At 33.4% G+C, this 11,135-nt stretch overlaps 1 protein-coding gene across 3 annotated transcripts in view; it reads right to left on the reverse strand.

Moving 5' to 3' along the window:
• The window catches only part of DCN (decorin), a 42,292-nt gene extending 32,617 nt beyond the window's left edge, over positions 1 to 9,675 (reverse strand). The window contains exons 1-2 of one of the 3 annotated variants that reach the window (XM_081312035.1): positions 9,368 to 9,675; positions 5,391 to 5,637 (exon numbers count right to left, since the gene is read on the reverse strand). In XM_081312035.1, the coding sequence (XP_081168161.1) occupies positions 5,391 to 5,604 (214 nt within the window). In that variant the 5' untranslated portion in view covers positions 5,605 to 5,637; positions 9,368 to 9,675. Of the gene's footprint in view, positions 1 to 5,390; positions 5,638 to 6,361; positions 6,529 to 9,367 lie in introns of those variants that run through there. The other 2 variants (XM_081312034.1, XM_081312033.1) reach the window with 2 other exon arrangements.
• Between the last annotated feature and the right edge of the window lie 1,460 nt (positions 9,676 to 11,135).

Here is an 11,135-nt window from a genome sequence, read left to right on the forward strand (position 1 = left end):
GTACCAGTAGGTAATTGTGTTGCTTTCACATGACCAAATTTAATGTGTTCTATCTTCTGGTGCCATTTCCAGAAGGTTAAGAATGTGAAGTTTGAATCACTTACTATCATAAAATAAATACATGCTTCATCCTCAACTCCAGACAAACAGTTTTTGTTCAAAGGAATATTGGATTAAAGAGCACCAAACTTCTTGATAATTGTACATTTTTTAAAAAAAAAATCTCATCTATTTATATTTGGAGATAACACATCCTTCCTTAGGAGACAGGAGAAAGACAGTACTCTTTATATCTAGTTTGACAAACCATATATGAGAGACTTGTCAATTTCAAATAGAAAATAAAGGATGTGCCATAAGTAACCTCAGGTTGTTGGTTAATTTAGAAATGATGAACTATATGTAAAAGTTGCTATGATAAGCATTTTCACACACATTTTCTAGTCTTACCATGGCAAAGCAGGATAGGAGCTCAGAGGTGTTTAATTGTATGACCCAAGCCCTTTCCAATATCAAATAATTTTAAAACCTCCTCCAAATCTTTTGAAACTTAACTATAAAAAAATTTAATCAGTGTTATTTTAAGTTTGAAAAATATACAAAAGATGAGATATATACTTATATTTGACTTTTCAGGCCTAATCTGTCTTTCATCAATGAGATTAAAGTCATTACCAAATTCTGCTAACTGATAATACTTGACAAACGATGAATGGCTGAACCAAAGAACACACAAGAAATACTATCTTCCTTTATGATAACAAGGACAAGACTGATATTAAGACATTTTAAAAAGATTTGACAAGGAGTTACATTTATAGATTGTTGGACTTTTGGGTTGCCTCCATTTCTTGGTTGTATGAAGAGTGCTTCAATGATCATGGATGCACAGATGTCTTAGATTTGCTGATTTCATTTCCTTAGAATATAAACCCAGCTTGGAATTGTTGGATCATATGTTAGTTCCTTTAATTTGTTGAGGAGCCTCCATAATGTTTTCCGTAATGACTGTAATAGTTTACATTACCACCAAGAGTGTACAAGCATCCTTATTTCTTTACATTCTTGCCAGCACTTGTTATCTTTATTCTTTTCAATAATAGCAATTCATCCTGGGGTGAGGTAATATCTTCTGTTATTGTTTTTGTTTGTTTGCTTGTTTGGTACTGGGGATTGAACTCAGGGGCACTCAACCACTTTGCCACATGCCCAGCCCTATTTTATATTTTATTGGACAGGGTCTCAGAGTTGCTTAGTGCCTCACTTTTGCTAAGGCTGGCTTTGAACTCACTATCCTTCTGCTCAGCCTCTGGAGACACTGAGATAACAGGCATGTGCCACCCCACCCAGCCAGGTGAGGTAATATTTTGTAGTTTTGATTTGCATTTCCTTGATGATAGTGATATTCAGCATGTTTTCATGTACCTTTTGGTCATCTATCTTCTTTTAAGAAATATGTATTTAGACTTTTTAAATAGAGGTTTTAAAATGAGGTTTTATTAAAACCTCAATTTTTAATATATTTTTTTTATTTTGAGGTTTGAAGTTCCTGTTATATTCTGGATATCTACTCTCCCTCATCATGGTTACAGTTTGCAAATATTTTCTACTATTCTGCAGGATGTCTCTTTACTCTGTTGATTGTGTCTTGGCTCAAAAGCTTTTTAATTTGATGTAATCCTGTTAGAATAGTACTCATCGATGGATGAGTTGGTAAAGAAAATATGGTATGCATGCACACAATGGAATATTATTCAGCCATAAATAATGAAATCCTGTCCTTTGCAACAACATTAATAAAACTTGAGATCATTGTGCTAAGTGAAATAAGCCAGGCACAGAAAGACAAGCACAGCATGATCTCACTCCTATGTGGAAACTTCTTAGAATCTGAGAGTAGAATGGTGGTTGCCAGGGACTAGAAAGAGTGGGAATAGGAAGAAATGTTATCTATGGGTACTAAGTTACAGTCAGCAGCAGAAAGTTTTGGTGTGCTGCTGCCCTAGAGATAACAATAATATTCCACACATTTCAGAAACCGAGAAGAAAGGATTAGGATAGTTTTCACTAAAAAGAAATGATAAACACTAAGGTGACAGATATGTGTAAACTAATTTAAACATGATACAATATACACATGTATCAAAGTATCACATAGTACCCCATTCATAGTAAAATTTTTATGTATTTTTATGAAAATGAATGAGTATGTCCATAGGTTTCTGAAGTCACTAGTCCTATATCTACCTTTATTTTTTTTTTTTATAAATGCTATGATTAAGAGTGAATTATTTTATGCCTGAAGAGGACAGATAAAGAGAGAAAATAAGGGTCTCATAAAATTCCCATTCAAGTTACACACTAAATTACAACAAACTATGCAAAACAACTTGGCAACCATCTGTGGAAATTCATGTGTACTTTCTCAGTCCCTCATGCTCTACAAAAGTATATTATGATAATATTACGATGAGTTACAACTAGGGACTTGAAATAGCCCGTGGACTAATCACTCAACTTAATTTCACAGTTTTCACTTCTTAACTTTGAAAAAATTATCTAAATTGTTCACTCTTTAACTTTACCAGAAATACTTCTTAGTGGAAAAAATAGTTGAATATTATAACAGAAACATTTGCTTGTATTTTATTTAGATAATAACCAAGCATTATTATCTTTCAACATCATAGCTTTTCTCTTTTCATTCAATGCTAGAGCAAGAATAATCCTTAAGATAATATTAGCTATTGATGAAGAAAATAACCAACATTTTCCATCATAAACTGCATTGGATTTTTTTCTTTATTGCAATAATTCAAGCTGCATGCTAAGATCAATAGGGAACATGAAACAAAATATACCACACTGTCTTTACTATGAATAAGGTCGCATTTTTTTCTTACATTTTTTAAAAAAAACTCATCTATTATCTTTTACTTGACATGATCATTATATAATCAAGACATGTATTGAGTTGCTTCTGTGAGGTGAGTATTTCACTTACATAATGGGATCTCCTAGACTGACTTTTACACATGAAAATGTAAAGGTTCTCAACAGCTTTCCAGGATCATAAAGTAAGTAACAGTTAGATAATAGTTGAAAATCTGAATAGCGCTAACTGTTCTCTTTAAAGGCAAGGGGATTTCTCTTCTCTTCAAGTCCATTTTCTACTGTAGAAATACATCATTAAATTTTTTACTATATATTTCAATATTCATCTCTGAATTAATAAAAGTACCCTGGATGAACCCACTGCTCACTGAAACTCAGTTTTATTAATTAAATGTAGTTTCTTAAAATAAATCATTGTCAGAATCTTGGCTACTTCCTTAACCTATAAGATTCAGAAAAATCTATGTGTAAGGGAGGAATGTTGTATGCTTTGGGCACTTAGAGGAAAAAAACAAAACAAAACCAAAAAAAAGATAACATATAGAAAACTTTAGTGTCTAAATATAAAACAAGATAAACAAAACAGTAACAGCAACAACAAAACAACAAATTGCATTATGTGTCTTCCAAGTCAGTGTACTTGATGTTTCCTAAGACAAAGATTTTCTATTTAGTTTTGACCTATTAGTAGGTTTGTGCCTTTTAAAAGTAGAGAATTGGAAAACTGGTGCAATGCTTTTATCAGATTCCAGCTTTATAAACTATTTCTCATGGAAGCAAAGTGAACCTATATTCAAAAATAATGCTTATGGAAAGTGACTGGCTCACTCTCAAAAATACCAACCATTCATTTTTGATAATATATTTAGTGGGAGTAATCATGAGTCCCTTTAACCTTATTCTCAGAGGTAAAGTGAATTTTAACTGCATCACACTTCTTGGAAACTTTGCCATTTTAGTAACTTCAAAAAAGAGTTTACCACTAGTATATCTATCAAATGGTGTTACTTTGTTCATATTTTTTCAACCTCATTAATTTCTTGCCCAAGACAGTAATGCGAGTTATCTCTAGACACTTATAAAATTTTCTGGAGAATTTCATAGTAATCTAATATCCCCTGTAGTGACTATGCAATTCAAAAAGGAAGTTGCCACCACTAAAAGGTAAGACCCAAAGAACAAGGACCATATATGGCTTCCTCATCTTCCCCATAATCTAGAATAGAATTGAAACATGGTGGGCTCTTAGTATCTTAATTGCAGGAGTGAATGAATGAAGCCAGGGAATTTATCCTTTACCCTTTGGAAAACCATTATGTGCACAAGCATTTGGGTTGTGGATAGCTATATGATATATATATATATATATATATACTGACATTGAAGAAACTTCTGCAAGTATTTTTTTTTCAGCTCTTTCTGTTGAACATATCTTATGTTTGTCTGAGTTCCTCTGTGTAGTTTATTTCCACTGTAGAAATTAATGGCAATTTTTTTCCTGCAAAAAATATTCTTGGCAGGCATGTCTTGAATAAATAAAGAGCTTCTGAAAGAAGTGCCTTATACACTATGGGATTTCTTCCATAAGGAAATACACACGGCAAAATCATAATAAGAGGATTCTTTTTCTCTTTTTTTCCAATAAGAAAATACATCAAAAGAAAGGAAGAATGTGAATCGGCTGCCATGTAAACTAAGTTTACTCTTCTTTGGCCCATCCATTGGGCCTCCAAACTTTCTGGAGGTTTATCTCTTAAGTATATTACTCTTGGAATTTCCAGACCAAGTGTTTCTGAAAACAAGATCAATCAAACTGTCTGGTGTTAGGCTAAAGATATATGCTCCACGATTACATTGGATATTTATACCATACTTTAATCATAAATATTTCCTTTGAAACTTTCTAAAGAATATAAACAGCCAGATTACGAAATACCATAGGTAGAAGCAACACTAAGACCCAGAGATTAAGGGAGCATTTTAGTACTTGGAAGATAAGTTTTTGTTGTAAAATGTACTTTGTCTTGCTTCTGATAACTCCATAGTTTATGATCAAGTCATGGTCCAACTCCGCTATGTGGGCTGAATCCAGTGTAGAGAGATTGTCCAGGTTTTCTTACTGTCTAAATTTTTATGACACCAAATCATAGAATTAAAATGAACCATCCTCTGGAATCATAAAATATAAGTTTTGTTCAAAATTCTATTTTACAAAAAAAGGGGGCCGTGAAGCTCAGAAAGACTTCTTAAGAAAGTGATTTAGTCAAGATTGCAAAGTGATGGAATCCTGATTTTTAAGAAGGGAGGAAAGACAAAGTGTCCCTAACCTGAAAACTACTTTTCTACCCTATGCTGCTTCCTTTACTCCTCATTAGGTGGCAGTGTCTCTCGTCTTTGGAATTGCAGATACCAACCGAAAATCCTCAACTCTGAGAGAAGCCAGACCCATGAAAGAGACAAATTAGGTAGGCAACGAGAGCCTGCACCCCACTCACCCAAATCAGAACACTGCACAACTCGAAGGTGGCACTGACAACGGAAAGGACACACAGGTCCCAGGGGCTCCATTTCTCCAAATTCAGGAACACGATCTTCTGGGCCTATCCCAGAAGCCTCATCTTCTAGCATAAAGTCAAATAAGCCCCTCTGTTGAAAAGGTCCAGCCCAGGAAACTTGTGCAAGCAGGAGGAAGATGAGGGTCGCCTTCATGATTTATCTCAGTTATTTTCACAACCTAGGAACCTAGGAAACAAATGAAAGGTATAGGAAGACCAAAGTCCATGAGTTGTTTTTTATATAATGTCCCATACTAAAGTGAAGATGGAGAAAGTATAAAAAATAATATTTACTATGAGGAAGGAGAACATTAAAGATGTATTCAAGAGGTAATAAAGTAATTATAGCTTCACTTGCACAGCGAATTACTTATGAAGACTTTGAATAGGTTGTGAATCTATTTGAATCTGCTGTCTGAATTAAGATGATATACTATACTTTCATATAATTCGCAAAGTTTTAATGATTATAAGTCATTCTGGTTTTTGATACTCTCAACACAAACCTTGACATAGTTAAAATTCTTTCAATACAGAAGAAAGATCAACAATTCTTATCTCAGATGAAGCTCTGGAAACCATCCTCATCTCTCCATACTACTGTATTTATCTTGGTCTAGGCCTTCTCATCATCCCCTGAACTACTGCAAGAGCTTGCTCATTTCTACCCTGAACATTTTCTCTACCCCAAGCAATCCTCTGAAAATTAACCTCATTAATTTCTATTGCAACTCCTTTGTTGGCTTCCAATGGCTTGCCAATAATGTCCTCATTCCCTGTGCCAAATGTGAGACCACTCATAATTTGGTGCCATCTGATATTTCTAGGCATATTTCTCTCTGTTTTCTCTCTCCTACTCGATCCTATCTCTACTCTTATACTCAAAGTCACTTGCCATTTACAGTACTTACCTTTCGGAGAGGTGGAAAGGTTAAGTTAAATAATGGCTTTCCTTCTGTGTCCCCTGACTTATACAGGCAGGATGCTCCTCTCTGCCTCTTCTGTGCTCCCAAAGCACATCACTCTTACCTCTTTTAAAGAACTTATCACATTATATTGTAATTTGTTTTGCATGCTTGGTCTGTCCCCCCCTCTAGACCATGTAGTCCTTCAGGGCGTGTCTTATTATCCCTTGTTCTGTACCCAACCTTGCACAATGTTTTGCACACAAATGACTCAGTTGACCATCAGTTTATTAACAACATAATTTATTCAATATTTTTCCAAGTCACCAATCATTTTGATGTTTTAAGACACAATCTAGTGTTTTCTTCAAATCCAAATTTCTAGAATAAAAAAATGTATACATATATCAAATGGAAAGAGCTTCAATGTGGTATAAGAAAAATTCACATTTAAAAAATAAATCTGTTGGTTAAAATCCCAAATTGATTATTTTTAAAAAGTCAATAAATACATGTGGAAAACCTAATTGATTGTTATATAATTTATATATTATCTACTTTTTACTAGTAGATAATTTATATATTATCTATTTTTACATTTTACTAATCTTTTGTAAAGTCAAATAAAGAAAAAAAGCTCAGTTTTGACAAATAAATATAATATTTACCTATTCATTAAACAAACTCTTATAAATATATACATCCATATTGTTAAATGGGCCGATGTGACCTAAATAACTCAATGATAAATCTGAATAAGTCAGAATAGGAAAAGTGGTTGATTGCATAGAGAACAAATAATCCATTTTTGAGAAGATGTGTTTTAAAATGCCGTTGAAACTCTTCTAAATTCCCAGAACATATTGCAGATATTATGTTTAGTCTCAACATCATTGCTTTGAATTGTACATGTATAAGAACTAATATTAAGGCAGAACATTCATAATTAGAATTAAAGAATTGTTTTGAGCCACATTAGCCAATGGAAACATATGAAAATAAAGGGAAAAAAATCTTTGTATGTGTCTTCTGGAAGTTTTTCCATATCCACTAGAGAAGAAACAAAATGTTTTTCAATTTCTTACACCTTTGCTCTTAGTTTATATTCAGTATTGTAGTATGTCTAAAGAAATATACACAATACTGGCTTATGGTTTTTCTTTTTAAAAATAAATGTTATTATTAACACTGCCAATTGAAATTCAGTGTCAGGGGTTCTCCTGAGCCCATTCCCACTCAGTTGTTGAGTTTCTCTTTAAGGGGAGACTGTTGTTTTGGCAGGACATTTTCTTGCATTGATCTGAAGGAGAGGTCCTCTATCTGTTTCACATTAAAATGCAATGTTTACGGTTTACCACAAGTTTGCTAGCCTTGCATATTTAATGTCTTATAATTTTAGAAAAAAAATGAAGCAAAGTAATTGCAGATTTAATAAATAGCAAAGAGAGTCAATGCAGATGTCATTTTGTAATCCTTTCCTCAGAGTAGAAAATGCCTGGCTGTTTTACTACTGACCCAAAAAAGGAAATGTTGAGCATTAGCTCAGAGCAATAGTATCATCATTTGGAATTGTTTACTCTTTTTAAAAATGGTGCAAATTCTCTGTGCAATATTCTTTTTGATAGAAACTGAGTAAGACAGTTCATAGATTCAATGACTTATTTTTACATCATTTTCATGGGCTTTGTGTATATGAATGCATTTTAACTACAAATATCCTGAGAAAGACTAACATGTCCAGAAACTTTATGTAAATCCTTTCATGAAATAACTTCTTCTACTTTAGTGTCATATGTACCTGAAAACACAGCATCTTAAAATGATTAATGTAGGCTCCTGACAGTCTTGATTTCTTCAATTATTTCCTTCCTTTCTTAATAAATCACATGCAAAAAATGAACAGCAAATAGAACTTGCCCATAAAAAGCAAGGAGGCTGTTACTGAAATGACATACTTTTTACATTTCATTGCAACTATATTAAGTATTCTTAAAATGTATGTAGGGTCATTATTCCACTAATGTTAGTTGTCATGGCTTATAAATGCTTTATCAAAAATAATAAAATGACCTCAGCACATTGAAGTCACTGTATCGTTCAGACCAACATTTATGAAATGTCATTTATACCTTTCGTATGACTTTTAAAGTTAAAATATATCCCTCAAATGATAAGGGCAGATATTAAGTGCAAATCAAAATTAAAATCCCCAGTGCTGGGTGACTTCAAAACTTCATTAATAATACAAGTAATTTAAAATAAATAATAGCAGCATTTATCCATAAATAGGACTACTATAAAAAGTATTTGTTTTGTTTTCTGTTAAAAACAGCAGGAGGAAGAAAAAGCCACAGGCATTTACATCACTGAGAGCCCACTTAACCAGTGGTCATCAGGTTACCCTGTTTTAAAGATAGAAAGAAAATTACCCACACCCTCATTTTACAGTGCATGTATATAATAAATTCCATTTGCTTTAAAATACTGAAAAGAACACTCCTTTACAGTAAAGGAATTGTGCAATTGCAAAAATATCTTAGGTCTTTAACATAATAAGTATTTGCAATGTTTATTTTTTACCTCTGGTAATAATTTCTATTCATTTCTGGGGGTTATAGAAATATACATTAGCTCTCTACCGCTAATCACTAGAGTTCACTTCTCTGAGGTTTTAAAAGTTTGTGAAATATACAAGAATTCAGGATGGGAATAAATCCTTAAATGTATAATCTAACCACAAATACTATGCTAGTTTAGAATACTTTTCTGTTAACACTTCATAAAGAGCTAAACATTTCATCAGTACAAATACAAAAACATCAATATAGATAGTCGTGGTGTTCTGTTACAGTTTTTTCATAAGCATCTTTGCAAGAACAGAAGAGAAAAAAGTAAAACAATGCATTCAACCATTTTACCAAATATTTAACTTCTGCTTTCAAGCAATACTTGTTTAAAAGGTTGCATAAAATTACTAAAAGTTTAGCATGATTTTTTTTTTCTTTTTCTCACCAAATATTTCCTTTTGCTCTCGACTTGACCGAAGTTTTATTAGTCTGTAGCAGAGTTCAGGACAATTATTGAAAACCGTACCTTTTAATCCGGGTACTTGTCACAGGAGCCCTCAAAGCTGAGATGCAATTACACTAAATATTCAGCCCAAGCAAAAGAGTTTGCAGGTGTGGAAAGGAGGAGGGGGTAGGTGCTGCTCAGTGACTGTCACTAGGTTGAAAACCTCCTGCTTCTACTCCATAGCACAGTTAAAAAATAAGGTTTCCCTCAATGAACACAATCCGGCTGACACCCACATTAGATCATATGGTAATGATATGTCTCTTGTATTGTAGCCAGAAACTTTATCGGTCTTTTTTCCTCCGCATTTGCTTTATTCTTTTTGCATCTGCTTAAGATTCTAAACTGCTTTTGTAGTATAGTGGAGCAACTTGACTTGAAAGTTGTCTTATTGTTGATTCTTTCCCTAAAATATTGTAACTAAAGGGTTTGTCTCCCCACCCCCAACACCATCCCCCCTCTGCAAACTTTCTAGCTTTGTTTATCAAGAACATTCTTTATACTTCCAAAATGACAAGTTTTCTTGCTTTTAAGATGCACAAGTCCAGAAAGTGGAATGAAATTAATCCTGGAGTTGTTTTAAATGTGGTTTGCAAAGATGACTGAGTAGGCTTATTCAAAATTCCTCATTCAGGTTTTTACTTACCTTACAAGGTTTGTGCAAATTCAAGTACTATGCTATGGACCTTTCTGTGCATTTTAAATGTGTTTCTATAGTACCCTGGAAGAAAGCCAGGGATTTATATAAAAAGTATGTCATTTATTATTTTCATTACTCACAATTTAAAAATTGTTTTGTTTTCTGCCTGTTGTTGTTGTGCTGTTATAAAATAAAACACCTAGATACTAGAAAGTGGTTACAATATAGTTTAATCCTCATTTTGAAAAAACTGCTTTTCTTAGGCTGTATTTATATGTAATCCAGAACTTTGAAGAGGCAAATAGATTCTTTGGCTCTTTCCAAATTTCAGTAAGTGGAAAAAAAGAAAGTACAAATACGAGGAAAGATATTTATTTAGCCACTGGAAAGAATTTTTTTTTTTTTTTTAAATACTTCCCTTGCTGGATGCTGTGAGTTGTTTCTGTGTAAGTCTCTATGTTTTGTTTTAACTTGTATCTTTATGCTCTGGCCCCTAGGCTGTTACCAGGTGGAAACTTAAAGTCAACATCTGTGAAACATGAGAAGAACCCCCTCCCAACCTCCCCCTCCTTCCCTCCCTCATGTAGTCATCTAAGTATATACTTCTACAGTAAATATTCTTTTTCCCTGATGCAACTTGAAGGAATTAAATTCTTTAATGGGTATTCAAAGGAAGGGGGTGGGTGTGACTCCATTATATTTTGGCTTTTTCCCAAGCCTAGCCTCCCACGTTTTTACCCCCACTCCCTATATCCTTAATATCTCATACTCCCATGCCCATTTTTTCTGGTAGTTTAGAAAAAGGCATGTAAAAGTTTTTCTTTGACATTCATGTGAACACCCTACTCCCCATACCTGGACTTAATTAATTTTCCTCTTCTGAGCTCTCCTTGCATAGAATTTATGACTTTTTGATGATATACAGTTACTTCTTCCTCCTAGTCTCATTATTTATGGACATGTTCTACTCTTAGGAAGGAAACAGGCCATGTCCATATTTCTAAAGTACCTGCACTCAACAATCATATAACATAGTGAATTATGAAGAAATACTTGATGAATTAGCAA

Source organism: Spermophilus citellus (genome assembly GCF_964194105.1).
Source record: "Spermophilus citellus genome assembly, chromosome: 10".
NCBI lineage: Eukaryota > Metazoa > Chordata > Mammalia > Rodentia > Sciuridae > Spermophilus > Spermophilus citellus.